General features: G+C 40.5%; 1 protein-coding gene and 1 long non-coding RNA gene across 4 annotated transcripts in view; one reads left to right on the top strand and one right to left on the bottom strand.

Annotated features, from left to right (window-relative positions):
• Positions 1–5,215, top strand: part of slc25a38b (solute carrier family 25 member 38b) — a 29,479-nt gene extending 24,264 nt beyond the window's left edge. For 2 of the 3 annotated variants that reach the window (XM_059953774.1, XM_059953772.1), the window contains 3 exons: positions 1,608–1,774; positions 3,751–3,835; positions 4,536–5,215. In XM_059953774.1, the coding sequence (XP_059809757.1) occupies positions 1,608–1,774; positions 3,751–3,835; positions 4,536–4,624 (341 nt within the window). In that variant the 3' untranslated portion in view covers positions 4,625–5,215. The remainder of the gene's footprint in view (positions 1–1,607; positions 1,775–3,750; positions 3,836–4,535) is intronic. The other variant, XM_059953773.1, reaches the window with a different exon arrangement.
• Positions 5,216–5,796: 581 nt separating this feature from the next.
• LOC132383054 (uncharacterized) overlaps positions 5,797–21,300 on the bottom strand; it is a 23,338-nt gene continuing 7,834 nt past the window's right edge. The window contains exons 3-4 of the long non-coding RNA XR_009508534.1: positions 16,576–16,768; positions 5,797–5,925 (exon numbers count right to left, since the gene is read on the bottom strand). This is a non-coding gene — a long non-coding RNA (uncharacterized LOC132383054). The remainder of the gene's footprint in view (positions 5,926–16,575; positions 16,769–21,300) is intronic.

Below are 21,300 nucleotides of genomic sequence, written 5' to 3'. Positions count from 1 at the left end.
CAAATGACTAACTGAACTAATCTCTTCTGCTACCCATTGTTCATTTCCTTTTATTTTCCTCACATTTCACGTGCCTGTCTAAACGTCTCATAAAAGTCTCTAATGTTTCCGCCACTCCAGACAGCACAATCCAGGCACCCACCACTCTGTGTATAGAGAAGACATGCCCCTCACAGGTCCTTTGAAATTATCACCACTCACCTTAAATGCATGCCGTAATTGTAATTGGCAGTGTCTATTGTACAGGTGGAAATGTTAAAAAGGAATCAAACATCTGACTTTAAACTGGCCCTGTTAAATCAGGTCTATCTAGTTATTCCCTCCTTTGGACATCTCAAGAGTGAATGATTTCTTGAAGAATATGAGAATTGCCTGGAGTAGAGAGAGAGAAGTTTGCTCTCTTAGTGGTTCTTGAGGCCAGGCTGATAAACATTGAGGAGCTCAAACAGCTCAAGCTGTTATACAAACTGATTAGATTTGAATACCTGCAAGGAGGTGGTCTTTTGTACTCTCAGGAACATCTGTCAAGGAACCAGTAGAGTCGCAACAGGGTTATGTGAATTGAACAGACAAGCTAACATTTTCACCGTCATCGTTGTCACACATGCTATAACTGTATCCGTTCAATCCATCTACCTACTCCAAGCCACTTCCTTCTCTCATCACCCTCACACCCACCCCAGAGTAACCTAGTAATCTGATAGAACAAGGTTTTCTTCTTTGCTTTTGGTATTGGATCTTGGACAAATATGGAAGTGGACTTCTCCTGTGTGTTGAGGCTCTTCCTCATTACCCAGGTGAAGATAGCTCCCAACCTGTAAAATGTCACCTTTTGACAGATGTTGAACTAAGGCTGGGTGAATTAATGCAAAAGATCCCATTGAGCCTTTTAGTCAAGTCATCCCTGGTGCTCTGATCAGTGTTTGTCTCCGAACACACAGCACCAACAATTCATCTTAGGGACTGGGCAGGCTCTGTTTAAAGGACTGAACCTTCAACACTGCAGAAGTGCCCCCAGTTTTGGACTGGAGCATCAGTACTATGCTGAAATCTCTTCTGTGGTTTCAGTGTTAACTCAGATAATATTTTCTACTTCCTGCCTTCCAAAGGGGCACAACCTAGGGCAAGCACACCCCAAGAAGAGTGTGCACAATTACCTCCTCCTGTCTGACACAACCAGAACAGCTTATCTAACCACTCATGAGGTTGCTGGAAGAAGCTGAGGTATTTGCCATATGCTGTTAAAATGCAATGGAAGATTAATTCAGTAGCAACTTTCAAACTGAGATATGGAGAAAGCCCAGAAGGTCTAATTGACTAGCAGGCTCAAAGAACTGGTACTTCCACAATAAATCCATGAGATGTAAGATGGTATATGTGTTGGTCTTCAGAGGCACCATCCTAGTTTATGACCATGACAATAGAAAAAAGTAATTAGAATGGGAAATGAGCTACAATAAATTAAGGTCTGTAGACAGTAACTGTGCACTGTACACATGCTGGTTTCCTGGAGATAGTGAGATGGTGAATGTGTTACTTGGCTGAGTTAAGTGTCATTGTTTGAAGTGCTTTGTATGGTTAAATCTAATTTTCCTTTTATTATTCAGACCGGTACGAGACACCGATTGTCCCTCTGATCAACTTCAGCTGTGGCATCTTCGCAGGCATTTTGGCTTCTTTGGTGACACAGCCAGCGGACGTTATAAAGACACACATGCAGCTGTCTCCTGAGAAGTATCGGCGAGTTAAACACACCATCATTTTCATCTTTGAGGTACAGCCACATGGCCACAAACATTCGTTCCGCTGCTCCTGATGAATTTTCAAACACTTGCTCTTCAAGATGCTTCAAAAGATGGTTTTCATTTCCCATCTTCAGCTATTCTGTATGCAGACCTGGTTCTGAAGTGGTACCATTAGCTCCCAATGCATGCTCTCCTTCCAGTGTCACACATGCTTTCCTGCCATCTTGTCTTTCAATGCCGCATCTGTACTGGAGCCAATGGAGAAGATGTCATGGGAGCTGGCAGTGGGTTGAGAAGTGCAGTGGTTTTATTCTTAATTCCTTCATGGATTGTGGATTCACTGGATCTGTGATAGCCTTGGTAGTATAGCTGCCTTCTTGAACAACCGCAATCTCCACTCCCATGATGCTACTGAGTTGGGAGTTACAAGTTTAACTTGGCTGTAATGGGGAGAAAATGACGCATTTCCAAGTGAGGACAGAGTGTGATTTTGAGAAGAGCTTGGAGGTGAGACATGGAAATGTAGGAACTACTTCCCAGTTGCTTTGACCTTATTTTCATGAGTATTTTTGAAGTTGCACTGATCCAGGCAGGTGGTGAGTATCCCACCACACTACTGACTTTGTAAATAGTGGAAACATTTTGTACAGTATGAGTAAATTTTAGAACTTAACGCTTCAGGGTCTGTCAGTGGTGGGATGATAGGACAGGTATAGTTTATTTTAAGTTATATTTATTGAGAGATAGAGTGGTAACATGCCCTTCTAGCTTAACGAGTGCACACAGCCCAATTACTCCCATGTGATCAAATTACCTACTAACCCGTATGTCTTTGAAATGTGGGAAGAAACTCTAACTCAGTCACGGGGAAAACTTACAAACTCCTTACAGACAGCAGCAAAATTGAAACCGGGTCACTAGCGCTGTAATAGTGCTACAGTAACTGCTATGCTACTGTGTTGTCCTTGGAAGTTTTCATGTTTTATTGTTTTACAACATTGAAACACAGTGGATTTAATTTGGCTTTTTTTGACACTGATCAACGGAAAAAAGACTCTTCAATGTCAAAGTGAAAACACAAAATAATTGATTGCATAAGTATACACTCCCTTCAAGTCAGTATTTAGTAAATGCACCTTTGGCAGCAATTACAGCCTTGAGTCATATTGCAAGGGGATCGTGAGTGAACAGCCCCTTTCAAATCCAGGCACAAATTCTCAATTAGATTGAGGCCTGGGCTCTGGATTGGCTACTCCTGGACATTACCTTTGTTGTTTTAAGCCATTCCTGTGTAGCTTTGGCTTTATGCTTGGGATCATTGTCTTGCTGGAAAACAGATCTTCTCAAGTCATAGTTGTTATGCAGACTGCATCAGGTTTTCTTCCAGGGTTTCCCTGTATTTTGCTGCATTCATTTTACCCTCTACCTTCACAAGCCTTCCTGGGCCTGCTGCAGTGAAGCATCCCCACAGCATGATGCAGCCACCACCATGCTTCATGGCAGGGATGGTGCAATTTTTATGTTGTGCGGTGTTTGGCTTACACCAAACATAGTGATAGACTGGCCAAAAAGCTCAATTTTGGTTTCATCAGACCATAGAACCTTCTTTCAGCTGACTTCAGAGTCTCCCACATGCCTTCTGGCAAACTCTAGCTGAGATTTCATGTGAGTTTTTTTCAACAATGGTTTTCTCTTTTCCACTCTCCCTTAAAGCTATTATGGGTAAAGCACCCGGGCAACAGTTGTTGCATGCGCAGTCTCTCCTGTCTCAGCCACTGAAGCTTGTACCTCCTCTAGAATTGTCATAGGTCTCTTGGTGGCCTCCCTCACGTCCCCTTCTTGCATGGTCACTCAGTTTTTGAGGACCGTCTGCTCTAGGCAGATTTACAACTGTGCCTTATTCCTTTATTGATGACTGACTTAAATGTAATCCAAGGGATGTTCAGTGACTTGAAAATTTTCGTGTCCATCTCCTAACTTGTGCTTTTCAATAACCTTTTCACAGGGGTTGCTTGGAGTGTTCTTTTATCTTCATGGAGTAATTTTTGCCAGGATACTGACTCACCAGCAGTTGGACCTTCCAGATATAGGTGTATTTTTACTACAATCAATTGAAACACCTTGACTGCACACAGGCGATCTCTATTTAACTAATTACGTGACTTCTAAAACCATTTGGCTTATCATTGAAGAATTGATGTCATATTAAAAGGAGTGAATATACAATCAATTATTTTGTGTTTTGTATTTGTAATTAATTTAGATCACTTTGTATAGATCTGTTTTCACTTTGACATGCAAGAGTCCTTTTCTGTTGATCAGTGTCAAAAAGCCTAATTAAATCCACTGTAATTCAATCATGTAGAACAATAAAACATGAAAACTTACAGGGGGGGGGTTGAATACTTTTTATAGGCTTTGTATACAGGCAGTGAGGTAATGAAATTGCTGCATGGTGGAATGCAGGCATCATAGATGGGTTATAGAGCTGGAGGAAGTTACAAAGATTAGTTTAGGCTGTGAAGGAATTTGATAACGAGAGAATTTCAACAAGTGGAGAGTGGATGCCACTGTGGGCCAGCAGATAGAGGGATAATTATGAATGGGCACAGGCAGTAAAGTTCTTGGTGAATTAAATGTGTATGTTGAGGGAGACATTTTAGTGGAACATTAAAATAGTCTCTCAGTGCCGAATGGGGAACAATTAAGGCTTGAGCTTCTTCTTGGTGGATTGTGGGTTTGATTTGGTTGCAGCACCAAAACATTAACTCTCCTCTCTTCCACCCTCAGAACGATGGAGTTGTGGGATTTTTCCGAGGAGCCGTCCCTCGTTCATTGCGGCGCTCACTCATGGCTGCCATGGCCTGGACAGTGTATGAACAGATGATGACCAAGTTGGGCCTCAAGTCATGAAAAGCCGGACAGTTAAAGGAAGGACCTTAGGATAACGGAGAGAAGGGACAATGTCACTGGAGTTTTGTGTCCTGAGACTTCAACAGGCCTGAAGCCTTTGAGTGTGAACAGTGATTCTTTTTCTTTGGTTTTAAAAAAATTGGCTTCATAGCAGAGTGAAGTTCACACAGTTTCAACCAAGCCAGAGAATTCCTGGTAGTCATGCAGACATCCACAATAACCTCGAGCCCTGTGCTGTTCCACTGAGGTTATGTAACAGCCAGGAGTCACCTGTTTGTAACTCTGGAACCTGCCTGACCTTTTCCCAACTGACCTTGGGACAGTGGTGATTAAGCAGCAAAAGGTGGTTATTAAAATACTGCAGTCAATACCACTTGATGGAAACCGTGCGTCACTCCTATTGATTGTGACCAAGCCCAGTCAACAGACAGAGCGGGGGAATATTTTACCTTGTGTGAGATAAGAACACAGAGATCACTGTACCAAATGATCTATTTAAATCTTCACATTTCCCGCATTAAACAATCATGCTTTATTAAAGAATACTTCTCTATGAATGCAGTGTCCTCTGACGTGCCCAGTCATTCACATTAGGAATCCACAGTGTTAGGTGAATTAACTAGTGTTAGGCTGCCAGTGCCTGCTGCTCTCTGAATAGTAGGACATGGAGAAAAATACACATCTTTCCTGCTAGTGAATGTTTTCTGATCCTGTCCTCTACTTACAAAAATGTGTTAGTTGTAGGATTGAATGGATATCAGGCTCTATAATGAAGAGCAGATGTTTGGGACGAGAAGGTACTTGGTCAGTTAAGAATGAGGCTGTATCATGAATGACTGCCCAGGGGTATGGAAGATGTACTTATGGTAGAGGTTGGATGGGTTAGTCCAGGGGTCAGCAACCTTTACCACTGAAAGAGCCACTTGGACCCGTTTCCCACAGAAAAGAAAACACTGGGAGCCGCAAAACCCGTTTGACATTTAAAATGAAATACTGCATACAACGTTTTGTTTTGCCTTTATGCTATGTATAAACAAACTATAATGTGTTGCATTTATGAAATTGATGAGCTCCTGCAGAGAAAACGAAATTACATTTCTGCATGCAACAAAAACATTTTGAACTCCGAAAATAAGATGTTGGGTTGAAGGTTACTTTTAAGTAAAATACTCAACGTCTATTTGAGTCCTTCTTGTGTTTATGAAAAACGCTAAACTTAAATTTGCCGCCAGCAGCAAACCAAAAATAACGTCAGCCAGCTGTCAACCTGAAAAATAAAAGGACTATTTCACTGAACAATGAAAACATATGAATATACGTAAAATAATAGGCAATTAAAATATTTATCATACTTGGTCAGGTTGACTCACACCTGACAATGCAGTCGTATTCGGTAGGGATGGATCGATGCTTAGGGGAGTGACCGGGAAGGATAATGTGTTTTTTTCCTCTCTGAACTCACAGAAGCGTTTCCCAAACGATGTTTGCATTGCGATGATTGCAGAATGTAAATACTCCGAATTTATCATGTCGTGACCTTGTTTGAACTCTCTCAAATTGGGGAAGTGAGACAATGTGCCTTTCTGTAAATCTCTGGCAAGCACTGTCAACTTGCGCTCGAATGCCAAAACATCCTCCAACATGTGTAGGGCTGTAAGTCCTTACCCCTGAAGAGCTGTTTTCAGTGTGTTCAGGTGCGCTGTCATGTCTACCATGAAGTGTAGCTTTTCCAGCCACTCTGGCTGTTCCAGCTCAGGAAAGGTGAGCCCTTTGCTGCCCAGGAAAGTTTTCACTTCTTCCAGACACGCGACAAAGCATTTCAGCACCTCCCCTCTGGACAGCCAGCGATAAAAACACGTTGTAGCGGTGTGCTCACGCAGTCAGTAAACTGCAGTCGAATAACTTTATTCGAACTAAACAGCCTTGCTTTTAAGCCTCCCTCAACCCAGCCCCCATGGACGCAGATGCTGCAAAAGACGCGTACTCACAAACCCCCGTAGGCTATCTCCCTTAGCCGGAATGCTGGCTAATTGTGAGCCGTTTCGGATGTGCCAGGAAATGTGTCGCCACACTTAGATTGTACAAGATCACCATAATCTTCAAATTTAGAATTACATTTCAAAAGCTAACAAAGTAACATAAAATACATTTTAATTAAATACTGACCAATTATTTCCCAAAGCCACAGGGAGCCGCAGCACAGAGGTGAAAGAGCCACAAATGGCTCGGGAGCCGCGGGTTGCCGACCCCCGGGTTAGTCTCTCATACACTGTACCACTATTTTAGCATGGTAAGCACAGGAGGCCACATTTATCATTGTTATTGTGGCAGACAGTCTGATGCACAGATGTTCACCCCTCAGCTCCTGAAGCAAGATTCAAGTGCAGTTACTCTCTATCCTTCTCCCACTTCCAAAGTACTTAACCAGTGGTCAGCAGCTCTCCCCACGCCAAAGGTTTTTTGAAGAGTTCTAACTTTAGATTCTTATAATACACTCCACTCCTGCCCCAAAGCTTGGTCTTCAGTGCATAGCCTGCTTTCTGAATCTATAATTTCATTTTCTTTGCTAACACTCCTTCATCCAACACTTGTCCAGAAGATTCCTATGCTGGTTTCTTGTCCTTGGGCCGGGTCAACACAGAGGATCATGTTGCTTCATTCAGACTCAGGCTGAGAGTGACAAGTGGTGGAAAACACCAAGCAGAGACCACAGACAGCAGAGTTCAGGTGGAGAAGATTCAGTTTTTATCTGAAATTGGATTGTAGCTTTGCAAATGGTGTGTTCTTATTTCATAATAATTAATCTGAATGGCATGGTTGCTGAATTAATGAATTCCACTACTGTTGCACTGACTGGGAAGAGGGAAGTGGAATTATAATTGTTGCTGTGTGAGACATTTTAACTAGTTAATAGACGAGTATTATGCAATTCATTATAGTGTTCCAGTGAGATGCACAATGAAAGGTTCTTTCGATTGGAATCTGCTTCATCTGGTTTGATGCCAGTGCTGGAGTGGTAGCCGACACAGTGCCAACAGTGAGGGGAGGGTGTGCACTGGGGTGGGGTGGCAAAAAAGATATTGCAATGACATTGGCTGTGAGGGATTCTATGGGTGAACATAGGAGTAGCATAATTGACAACAATATGGCATCACTGAGACATTTGAGCTGCTCTTCGATATAGTCTAGTTTTGACCTTTAGAGCTGTGACCTTCCTGCTGTGTGCCATATCTCATGAACTTGTCTACTCCAATCCACGAACACCCAGGCAGCTCCAGCTGACGCATGCCTTGTGTTCCTTGTACTCAGGGTAAAGCGATGAATCTGACAGATGGGAGTGGGCTGCTTCTGGTACTGTTGCAGGTTCAGAACACCAAAATGTGTGATCTCTGAATGTTACTGGGAAAACTGTACTAAACTTTTATTTCAATACTGCCTGTAGGCTCCAAAATGGTCCTGGAAGTCAAAAGCTTCACAATGGGATGATGTAATGGTTTTAACACCTCTTAGATCCTTGTAAGTAATACTAATGTAGTGAGTCCCATTAAAACAACCCTAGATATTTTGTTATCCTGCACTGTGAATATTTGGTTTATTCTTGGATGGTTGTTGAACCTAATTCCAATTGACAACCCCAGCCTTCCCAAGCTCACCTGGTTAACTGTCAGTGAAGTGAGCCTGATTCCATGGGAGCTGTACGACTGGGGATCCATACCTGAGCCTTCTTGACCTCTGTGAGGCTGCTGAGGACATCAGTGCTATAATGCACCCAAACTAATCCTGATCAGTGCAGTCACTCAACAAACACATCTGTAACTCATGTCATTTTAAAGATTGTTGATTCTAATGTTCAACATGTATCGTCATAATCAAAATGTGCAATAATTGTTTTTGGGATAATAAGTATGACAAAAACAAAGGACTGCAGCTGTTGAAAATCAGAAATAAAACTATAAAATGCTGAAAATATCAGATACATTTGTGGAGAATTATTGTTCCAAGTGAGTAATCTTCAATCAGAAATGTACACTGTTTCTTAATACTACCTGACCTGTGAGTATTCTCAGCAACTTAAATGTTTATCTTGGTGAGTGAAATTAGTTGCTCATTGTCAATAGATGGAAGCTGAAGGACACGTCAGCCATTTTTATATTAGCTTTCTGCAATTTCAATGTTAGGGTTTGCCCCTGCTACCCTTGCCTCAAGCAAACTCGCTTGCAACAAACCGTAATTAGATAGGGCTCTAAATAGTCCCGGGGGGAGAAGATAAACGTAACCATTTCTGACTGTTTTTTCCCTTTACAACAATATAATGATGTTGGTAGTGCTGAATAATCCCAATTTAAATTTGGTGTATGAGCGGACTTGACTGATGTGGAGATGAATTGAAGTAATCATGCACAATCCACCTTGGTGCAAGCAGTTTAATGCAACTTTTCACCCTTTGCATCGTTGTGTATTAGCACCATATTGCCAGCAGAGTCCAAGGTTCAGTTGATAGAAGTAGGTCACAGGTCCATTAAAGAAAGCTCAGATAATCTATTACTAGAAAGTACAGCCTTGGACTGAGCAGCAATCAGCCTTTTATGCTGACTCCTCAATTACAACACTCAAAAGCCAGGTTGAGGACACCTGAAAGATAATTTGTAAACAGTATTGGGTGTAGATGAGTGGGGGATTTTAGGGAGCTGTCTATGTGAAATCCAAAAGTTAACCTTGCAAATAAAGAAGGTTCAATTTAATGTCAGAGAAATGTATACAATATACACACTGAAATTTTTGAATAGGACTTGAGAAAGCAAACGACCAGCTTTAATTCTCTGGCTTCACTGAGAACCTAACTGTGGGCCTAATGCTTCCCTAACCCAGTGCTCCCCTATCTTCGGGGTGAAAGTGACTTTTCTCTTGCAGATGTTAAGGAACAGTCACAGAAACAGATTAAAATCTTGATTGCTTTCAAAGGCAGAGTATCAGAAGTCAAATTTCTTGTCATATACACAAATGTATGTATGCACAGCTGCAATGAAAAACTTACTTGCAGAAACACACAGCATTAGAGACACAACATTCACTGGAAACATAAATTACACAAAAGAACACGATTAGAACAATACAGGTCTATTTAGAGGTATGTTGCTGTGCTAAGGTAGTGATTAGGTTGTGCAGGTGGTTCAACAACCAAATGGGCACGAAGTAAGTGTTAGTGAACGAATTTGTCCAGATAGTCTAATTTCAGTAAAATGGGGTGCTAACTACCTCTGTTCCTTACTAATATAACAAAGCCCCTTATATCATAGCTGTTGTAACACTGTGATTCTCCTCTTTGTTAAATCTCAGATCTGTTTCACTTTGATCCTGTCACTCCCTAACATCAGCTGCTGTAGCAAGTCTTGTGTCAGGGCCCCATGTCCCTGTTCTGCTCCTGTACCACTGTAATGGGCTTTGCTCAGTATCGGGAAAGTGAAAAAAACATATTTTACATCACAAATGCATTGGATAAAGTAGTAATTGTTTCTGAATAATCTGCACTTCTAAATATTCTAACAGTATAACAATGGAGATTTTCTCCTGTACTGATGTTGACTGACAATAAATGTGAAGTTTTACATGGCGCTGTGTGATACTCAATTTCGTATTATTGACCCAACTAAAAACTAAAAAAAGATTAATTAGGAATCAATAGGACTGATTTGTTTCTTAAATATGGAGTTTTATGTATTTGAGTTTAAAATATCTTCTCTTTAAACATGAAATGGAAAACTCACTCTTGGGAATTGGACATTACTGGGAAGGCCCAGCCATTTCCAGTAATTCTGAGAAAGTGCTGGTGGCCTTCTTCCTTAAACCACTAAAAAAGGTGCTGGTTCATGTCAGAGTACCATTAATGGGCAGTGTTGAGGTGGAGTCCAGTCATACACAGGCGCCAAAAAAGCAGACCTCTGGGGGACTGTAGGTAAACACTGTTGCCTCTTGAGTTAAAAGCCTATAGTTTCGGGTTGCATTTCCAAGATGTAATCCAGACAGATATTCTTTGTGCATTACTGAAGAAGGTTTTTGGATGAAATGTTAAACCAATACACTTTCCCAAATGGACAAAACGTCTTTTTGGAAAAAGGTAGGAGAGCTTCATCAACATTATATTCAGATAACATCACAAAACCATTAGCACTTTTCTGTTTGTGGTATCTTGCTGTATACAAATTTGAGGACATTTTCTAAATTAGAACTATACCTACACTTATACCAAGTAGTAAGGTACCTCAAAGTATTTTGAAGATGTGACAGTAGCTGAATTAACATTGAATGCATGAACACCACTTCACTACTTTTTTATTTCTTTTTTTGCACTATTTATTTAAACTATTTAACTATTTTAATATTATTATGTATTGCTGCCACAAAGTTAACAAATTTCATGACTGGTGATATTAAACCTAATTCTGAACCCATTTTAAGTGATTGCTGCAGAATTCAAATTTCTAAAGCCACTCCAGAATTAATGAAAGAAAATAAACTTGGCTTAACAGCATGCTATGCAGTTTTGCTTCAGTCACCCACTTTGTTGTTCACCGCTCCCACAGGATTACTGTGTGAACCCGGTCAGGTCCACTGAGGCTTGGAGGGAAAGGACTGAGAAAAGCAAATGAACTTTTCCTGTACTGACTAACATTAACATTGGCTTATTGGAAGTTAATGTATTTTCAGGAGCCCATTAGTTTGGGGGTGGAAGGAGTGTGCAGTTGTACACAGTGAGTGGCATTTGTCTTGTAACAACGGGCTCCAATCTCACACCAATGCCACACACATAGTGTGGCATTTTTGAAGGAATGCTGCACTCTTAGAGCTGGCAATTTTTGTGATGTTTAAATAATTTCCTCACCTGCTACCACTTACAAGATCCAAAGGCAATATTAGAAAAGAGCATTTGAAAATTAAAAATACTTCAGATAGATTCATAGAAAAGTACAGTTTCAGAAACAAGTCCTTTGGTCCATCTGGTCTGTGTCAAACCATTGTAATTGCCCAAATCAGGACCATAGCCCTCTGTATCCCTACCATCCAAGTACCTATCCAAACTTCTCTTAAACACTGAAATCCAGCTTGCATGGACCACTTGTGCTGGCAGCTTATTCTACCCTCTCACAACTCTCTGAATGAAGAAGTTACCCCTCATGTTCCCCTTAAACTTTTCACCTTTCACCCTTAACCCATGATCCCACCCAACCTCAATGGAAAAACCCTGCTTGCATTTACCCTATCTATAACCCTCATAATTTTGTATACCTCTATCAAATATCCTCTCAATCTTCTACATTGCAAGGAATAAAGTCCTAACCTTTTCAATCTTTCCCTATAACCCAGCAACATCCTTGCAAATTTTCTTTGTACTTATTCAATTTTATTTGCATCTTTCCTGTAGGTAGGTGACCGAAACTGCACACATCCAAATCAGGATGCTGAAAATCTGAAATAAAGACGGGAAATGTTGTAAAGAATCAGGCAGGCCAGACAGCACTGGTGGATGTTGAAGGAAGTTCTCAGAGTACTCTTTTGTATCCTAGCCAATAATTATCCCTACATCGTCTAAATATATTTTTATTAATTTGCAGAGGAGATTTACAAGGATGTTGCCTGGATTGGGGAGCATGCCCTATGAGAATAGGTTGAGTGAACTTGGTCTTTTCTCCTTGGAGCAGCAGAGGATGAGCGGGGACCTGATAGAGGTACATAAGATGATGAGGGGCATTGATTGTGTGGATAGTCAGAGGTTTTTCCTAGGGCTGAAGTGGCTAACATGAGAGGGCACAGTTTTAAGGTGCTTGGAAGTAAGTACACAGGACCTGTCAAGGGCAAACTTTTTATGCAGAAGGTGGTGAGGGTGTGGAATGGGCTGCCGGTGATGGTGATGAAGGTGGATATGATAGGGTCTTTTAAGAGACTTAGAAATGAACAATGAACTAAGTACAATGAACTTAGAAAAAATGGGTAACCCTAGGTAATTTCTAAAGGGCCTGTATTGTGCTTTAGGTTTTCTTTGTTTCTATCAAACCAAGATTGTGTGAATCAGCTTTTAATGGTCGTTTTTTTTTAGTTAGTGCAAGGGGCTGTTACGATCTGAATCTGTGTTTAAAAGCAGGTAATAAAAAGAGCATTCTTCCACTGTTGCCAATGAACTTATTGGAAAAAATGACTGATGTTCCAGCCCTTTGGCACAGAATGTCTCATGAATAGTATTACATGCAAAAATCCAATTAAAAAACACAAGGAAGCTATTGTGCTTCAAGTAAAAGTTACTGCTATAAATATCCCAAGGAGGATGTGGTGTCTCACAAAAATTACCGAAATTATGTAACACATGTTAAGGACGATAAGATTGAATTTAATAAAACATATTATTATGGGAGGCCTTGGGAGAAAGAAAGGGGGGGGGGGAAGCACCAGAGGGAGATGGAGAACAGGCAGAGTGATGGGCAGAGAGAGAGAAAAAAAAACAACTAAATATGTCAAGGATGGGGTAAGAAGGGGAGGAGGGGCATTAACGGAAGTTAGAGAAGTCAATGTTCAAACCCCCCCCTTTCTTTCTCCCGAGGCCTCTCGTCCCATGATCCTTTCCCTTCTCCAGCTCTGTATCACTTTCGCCAATCACCTTTCCAACTCTTAGCTTCATCCCACCCCCTCCAGTCTTCTATCATTTCGCATTTCCCCCTCCCCCCACTACTTTCAAATCTCTTACTATCCTTCCTTTCAGTTAGTCCTGATGAAGGGTCTCGGCCTGAAACGTCGACAGTGCTTCTCCTTATAGATGCTGCCTGGCCTGCTGTGTTCCACCAGCATTTTGTGTGTGTTGTTCTTATCAGTGGCATAGGTTGTGAAATTTGTTATGAACACAGGAGAGTCTGCAGATGCTGGAAATCTCAAGCATCACACACAAAATACTGGAGGAATTGGCAAGACAGGCAGCTCCTATGGAGGGGAGTAAACAATTGGTACTTTGAGCCAAGACCCTAATCAGAACATTGCCATTCCTTTGCCAGCTCTTCCAACCTGTCCAAGTCCCCTTGCATTACCTGTCTCCCCAACAATACCTGAATCTCCACCTGTCTTTGTATTGTCTGCAAACTTGGCCACAATGCCATCATTAGACAATTAACACGTAAAGTGAAAAGTTGTAGTCCCAACACTGACCCATGTGGAACTCCACTATCCACTGGCAGCCATCCTGAAAAGGAACCCGCCCCCTATCCGCACTCTCTGTCTTCTGCAGTCAGACAATCTTTTATACATGCCCTTGCCTCTAACACCTAGAGTCTTATTTAACAGCCTCTTATGCAGAACCTTCCCAAAAGCCTTCTGAAAACCCACGTAAGTAACTTCCACAAGCTCTCCTTTGTCTAACCTGCTTGTTAACTCCTCAAAGCTTTGGAGATATGAGAAGAAATTCTTTAAGAGGAAGGTATCATAGAGGAATTTAAGGAACAGCTTTATAGACCAATGAGTGAAAAGAATATGTAAATAGGGTCATCTGAGGAATGATGGTGAAAACTCACATAGAACATAAAAAGCAGAAGAGATGAGTTGAAATATAAGCCCTGTATCTGTATTGTACATTCCATATGAAGTGCCTGTAAATCTTCAGACAGGTCTTGGATTCACATATCTCCAACTGAGAGATAGGACTGATTCCATTTGAGCCTCTGTTTATATCTGATTTCAACAGTGACACTGCATGTGAATGTCGGCCAAGATCATGACGAGGGTTTTAGTGACAATCTCTAAGTATAGTTATCATGCTGACATTATGAAGATGTACACCCAGAAGAATCTGTTATATAATAGTCTTGAAGATGTTATATACAAGTAATAAGCCAGGAGAGTGTTATTGACCAACTTGATTTATTGCAATGTTGTTGACCCTTAAATGCTTCCTTCGTTCCACTGACAATAAACACCAGCGTTGCCAGTGATACCCACATCCCATGGATAAATAAACTTTTCCTCATCTCAAATAAATCAAAGATGAAAACAGTTAAGAACAGTCATTAAAGTGTGGTTCCACACAAAAAAAATTGCATAGAGAATGCATTCAGTGCCTTTTATGAACTTCACGCAACAGTGGCTGTTGCAAGAGAAGCAGAGAACAGATATTTTGAAACATGGATTTTTGGAAATGGTTGAAATGCAAATAAACAGGATGGTAATTTGTAGAACAGTCTGTTGTTTCATTAAGTGTTTGAATACTTTGAAGCAGGACTCCAACTGGCAGGCATTCAAGATCAGCTGATGCATGTTACAAGTGTGGCTGGTGAATTAGCTGATCAACTAGTCCCCAGACATAGGCATGGGATCAGAGATTTGTAAAGAAAGCACATTTATAAATGGAACAGCTTTGCTTGAACTACTATGCAAATTAACTGGAGAGAATATGAAGAGAAAGTCTAAAGAAAAAACAGATCTTTAGTTACTCATTCTAAAACCCTAACTTGCTTAAAGTGTCCAGGCAAATTTCATTGAGATATAATGCGGTGTATTAAGCAGAGAAAGAAAGAAGAATTTGCAATTAAAGACAACGCCCCCACATTATATCCATTTAGGTCATGGAAACGTGTCTTTAAATAATTCACAATTGACTGCCAAAAATTTGCTATATGGAATAAAATTCATTCTTTTAGAATTTATGTGAGAAAAGGTAAATAAATACAAAATTCATATTTTTCAACTTGTATTTCTAGACACCTGCAGAAATGTCACAGCTTCACATTACAGAAAATCCTGACGCAGTTCATCTTCTAAAAACGCGCCCACCTCACCGTAGCCTGCGTGTAGCTGTTTCAATAAATTCAGAAGACCCCAAAGTGCTACACCAAATGAAGTTATTTTGATAAGAAGTTACTGAGTTTCTATTGTAATATAGGTATAACAACCTGATATGGTAACCTGCTTTAGTGATCTGGTCTGAGGAATATTGATTAGAGTATCAGAATGATCTCTGCCTCCTTTCTTCAAAATAGGGCAAAAAGATCCTCATACAATCATCTGAGAGAATAGACAATCTAACCCTTCCTCCAAAATATGAGACAATTCGTTCTAACCTAACTTTTTTCCACTTGTGTCTCTGCATTGGGAAGTTTTCCGCTTCAAAAGTTACACAGGTTTCCATCTTGCTGTCCTAATTGAGTTTCTAAATTCTTTCCAGAGTTCCTCCAGCATTTTGTGACTGTTGCTCTGGACTTCCAGCATCTGCAGAATAGCTCGTGCTTGGCTGCCAGAAGATAATGCTGACATTCATTGTACATATAAATACATTCAGCACACTTCAGACATTCTATATTAGGCAGGTATTGGGAAGTAGCGGGCTGAAAATACGTCTCCCAAGGGAAATGTAAGGTATTCCTTCCTTCCACAAGACTGCAGGTCACCCTTGGGCAAGGTGTAGCACCTGCTTGGCATCTTTCCCAACCTCCCCCCACCGATCAGGGTCACATGAAGCCATGGGATCAGGTTTTGGATAGTCATACGAGTAGCTGGTGCTTATCACAAGTTCTGGTTATGCAACCACAGATGTCAGGCAGAGGATCTCTGAGGAGAACGGATAATGGCTGGGGTCACCTGTCTTGTAAAAACAATGCCTAGAAGAAGGCAATGGGAATCCACTCTGTAGAAAAGTTTGCCAAGAACAATCATGATCATGGAAAGCCCATGATCACCCACATCATACGATACAGCACATAATGAACGAGCAGACAATTAGGTAGCAATGTTGTTAAACATTTCTATTTTTTTGTTTTGAACTGGAGAAAATTTATGAGTAATCAAATACTTGTTGATCTATATAAATGAACTCAGAATATACCATATCACAGTAGATAATCCTTGTGATCTTATTAAGGTAGACCAAAATATGCCTTTTAGGCAGTACCTTGGGATCGAAGATGATTTGCTTCCACTCTGGTTCTGTGTGTTCTCTAGTGACATGAGATGCCATTGCAAGAACCGTTGATGTTTCCACAGATGCCTTGTTCTCATTGTTACCATCAGGAAGGAGGTACAGGAGCCTGAAGGCATTCAATCAATGATTCACGAACAGCTTCTTCCCCTCTGCCTTCCAATTTCTGAATGGACATAGAACACATGAACACTACCTCACTATTTTTTAATTTTTATTTTTGCACTAGTTATTTAACTATTATATATATATATATACTTACTGCAATTCATGTTTTTTTCTATTATTATGTATAGCCTTGTACTTCTGCAGCAAAGACAACAAATTTCACGACATATACTGGTGATATTAAACCTGATTCTGGTTCTGATAGGGCAGGAGGTGCTTGAAATCTGGCATTTTCTGCCTTTGTAAGACTTCTATTTTAGAGTTTTAGAGTGCCTGTCCTCTGACAAAACATAGATCAGACACAGTGGATCTGGGGCAAAAATGGAATTACCATATATCAGCATGTTCTGTTTTCTGTTTCAGTTTCCAGCATTTACAGTTTTTTTTTGCTCCAGGTATTAGATTCAGATATGAATAAGGAGGCAGAATTACAATCTAACATTAAAAGAACATCTTGTAAGTAACAAACAGAATTTGATGTGGATGGGGTAACCACAAATAAGGTTTAAGGTTTAGTAAGGTGACTCTTGAGAGAATGAAAAGTAGACTTAGCTGATTTGTTACTGGGTAAAAAACCAGAAAGAGATAATACACAATTAAGACACTTCTTTAAAAGGCAAGGACATCTCTTACCCCAATGATAAACTCAGTCAACAAATGAGGCAAGAGATAAGTTTAATAAGTTTCTATAAAACTTGGAAATCCTGTGCACTGAAATGCAATAGATAGCAACAGAAAACTTGAAAGAAGATTATAAAAGGAAGTACTCTATACAAAATATAACTTGGAAGAAATATCATAGCTAAGAGTGATTTTTTAAAATAAATTTAATATGTTACATCTTAATATGGGTACCCTGCGAACCCAAATACACGATTGCCCTTTGCCCACTCTGTTAGAGCTTAAAAAAACTGTAGCAAATTTGTCAATGTCTCTTTTATAAAACCACAAGGACTGTACTTGAATATCCTGCTAGTTCCTAAAAGGTTCTGCTGTTATATTATTAATCATTTGTGGGGTAGTCATTGGATCCTTTCAAGTTTCAAGGAAGGCTGGTGGGGTAATTGAAATGCTTGGGTCTATATTTTGTTTAATATTTCAATTACCTGCCAAGTAATAATCCAAAAAGACATTCATTTGATGAATAACTTCCAGTATCCTGGAAGAGGATATTCATTGGCCCTCCCATTCAAAATCACACAGGAATGTCACCTTGCTTAATATATTTTTTGCAGCTGATGACTGTTGTAACACTGAGAGATTGTTCCCAGATAACACCTTATTACTGAAGCTTAAACAAAAGTTAAAAGTTCACAAAATGAATATGATTGTATAAATTAAAAGAACTGGAAAACTGAAAATGAAAACAAAAACAATGAGAAACACTCAGCAGAAATTGTGGAAAGAGAACAAAATTAACTTCTCAGTTTTGAGCTTCTTCATAGAACATAAAAATCTACAGCATATTACAGGCCCTTCGGCCCACAATGTTATGCCAACCATGTGACCTACTCTAGAAACTGCCTAGTATTACCCTATTGCATAGCCCTCTATTTTTTCTAAGCTCCATGTACTCATCTAAAAGTCTCTTAAAAGACCCTATTGTATCCAACTCCACCACCATCACCAGCAGTACATTCCATGCACCCACCACTCTCTGTGTGAAAAACTTACCCCTGACAACCCCCTCTGTACCTACTTCCAAGAACTTTAAAACCATGCCCCATTGTGTTAGCCATTTCAGCCCTGGGACAAAGCCTTTGGCTATCCACACAATCTATGCCGCTCATCATCTTATACACCTCTATCAGGCCACCTCTCATCCTCCATCTCTCCAAGGAGAAAAGGCCGAGTTCACTCAACCTATTCTCATAAGGTATGCCCTCCAGTCCAGGAAACATCCTTATAAATCACCTCTGCACTCTCTCTATAGTATCCACATCCTTCCTGTAGTGAATTGACCAGAACTGAACACAGTGCTCCAAGTGGGGTTTGACCAAGGTCTTATATAGCTGTAACATTACCTCATGGCTCTTGAACTCAATTCCATGGTTGATGAATATCAACACACCATATGCCTTCTTAACAACACTGTCAACCTGCGGATCAGCTTTGACTGCCCTATGGACATGGACCCCAAGATCCCTCTGATTCTACACACTGCCAAGAATCTTACCATTAATACTATATTCTGTCAAGTTTGACCTACCAAAATGAACCACTTAGCACTTAACTGGGTTGAAATCCATCTGCCACATCTCAGCCCAGTTCTGCATCCTATCGATGTCCCACTATAACCTCTGACAACCCTCCAGACTGTCCACAACAGCCCCAACCTTTGTGTCACCAGCAAATTTACTAACCCATCCTTCTGCTTCTTCATTCAGGTCATTTATGAAAATCACAAAAAGGACACATCCCAGAACAGATCCCTGCAGAACATCACTGGTCACTGACCTCCAGGCAGAATACAAAAAAAAACATTTATTACCATCCTTTGCCTTCTGTAGGCAAGTGAATTCTGGATCCACAAAGCAAGGTCTCCTTGGATCCCATGTCTCCTTACTTTCTGAATGAGCCTTGCATAGGAAGCCTTACTGAAATACATATACACTACATCCACTGCTCTACCTTCATCACGTGATGTTTACTCGGCTCTGTTGAACTGAAGCTGAGGCTATGGCCTGCTCTGTGTTTCAGGTCTGTGGACTCACTCTTGTTCCGAATGCTATTTGCTTACTTTTATTGTTTACTACATATGTTTTCTTTTCTCTTTGCATTTTGGGTGTTTGAAGGTCTTTTTTAATGGATTCTTTTGAGTTTCTTTGTTTTGTGGCTGCCTGTAAAGAGACAAACCTCAAGGTTGTATAATGTATATGTAACACTTACCCAACAGGCTGGTATATGTCTTTCTAGGGGAAAAGGAGATCCAGCCACACACCAATCCCACCTCCCATACACGCAGGTGTTGTGAGAATCGAATTTATGCCTCGTGCCAGCCCACAGTATCAAACCCACAACAAATACCGTTATGAAATACACTTTAAAGAGTTTACTAAAATGAAAAGTGTATTAGGCAATACAATATATATGCAAGGGAAACAAACAAAACAACAAGGCGCCAACTTATCAAAGTTCAGTCAGTTTAGTGCACATCATTGGAGCTCAAACATCGAACCATTCGACCCCTCGTTGCTTGCCTCCGACCTCCACGTCTTCGCACCTAGGACCACGCCTGGTGATCTTCCGAGCAGTGCAGCGCAGCGCACGTCCACCTTCCTCGATGTCTTCCTCCCGCTCTCTCCCAAAAGCCCGCAAAAAACCCCTCCCCCAAGTTCCCAGCCTCACAAGACAAAATAACATTCCCCATTAGTTAACAAATGAATACAATTACCATTTCAACAAGTATAAAGCAAAACAACTGTGAGAGAAACACTTATCAAAGAAGCATTCCTACTCTTAACAAACCAAAAAACCCATTTTGAGTAACATACACAGGACATTGTACATATACATACTTCATAAATGCATCTACCTTGCTGATGTAGCCAGCCATTTCTGCTTTTTAAAAATGTATTATTAAGCTCAGATGCAAAAGGAGCATGTTGAGCATGGGGCTAGCAACCCCATTCCATAAAAACCCAGGGCTAGAGAAGCACCATTAGAAGCTCCAATGACCTCATCCCCAGGAGAGAGACAAGGATCTTCACCTAGAAGAAGATGAGTTACACCTGGAGATAACTTGAAAGGCTGACCCAAAACAGAAGACTCTGGTGAGATGCTGTTAGTGGCCTGGATGAAATTCATAGGTTCATAAACTGTGAGTACCAGTTGATATCAATAATAATTTTTTTAAAAAGCAGAAATGGCTGGCTACATCAGAAAGGTAGATGCATTTGATTGCACAACAGATAACTGGATGATATACACTAAATGAACTGAGCAGTATATTAAAGCAAATGAAATAGCCAATGAAAAATGAGTGCCAGTGTTGCTGATTGCAATTGGTGGAAAAGCATACAGTTTGTTAAGAAGCTCAAGGTACATTTATTATCAAAGTATATATGCAACATATAACTCAGATTTGTCTTTTTCAGACAGTCATGAAACAAAGAAAATCATGGAAGCCATTCAAAGAAAAACATCAACCCTTCCTATACAAAAAAAAACAAATTGTGAAAATGGCTACAAGAACATCAAACCCCAAACCCTAACCCCTGTGGCCATCAAACTTTACAACTCCTCCCTTGGAGTGTCAGACACCCTGTGCCAATAGGTTGGTCCCAGACTTATTTCCACTTGGCATGATGAACTTATTATTTAATTATTTATGGTTTTATATTGCTATATTTCTTCACTATTCTTGGTTGGTGTGGCTGTAACAAAACCCAGTTTCCCTTGGGATCAATAAAGTATGTCTGTCTGTCTGTCTTATGCAAAAAACAAACCACGCAAACAGTAACAGGAACATCAAACCCCAACCCCCCCAAAAAAACCAAATTATGCAAATGGCAACAAGAACATCAATCC

Source organism: Hypanus sabinus, chromosome 29 (genome assembly GCF_030144855.1).
Source record: "Hypanus sabinus isolate sHypSab1 chromosome 29, sHypSab1.hap1, whole genome shotgun sequence".
NCBI classification, from domain to species: domain Eukaryota; kingdom Metazoa; phylum Chordata; class Chondrichthyes; order Myliobatiformes; family Dasyatidae; genus Hypanus; species Hypanus sabinus.
This window is presented reverse-complemented; position numbering and strand designations above follow the sequence as displayed.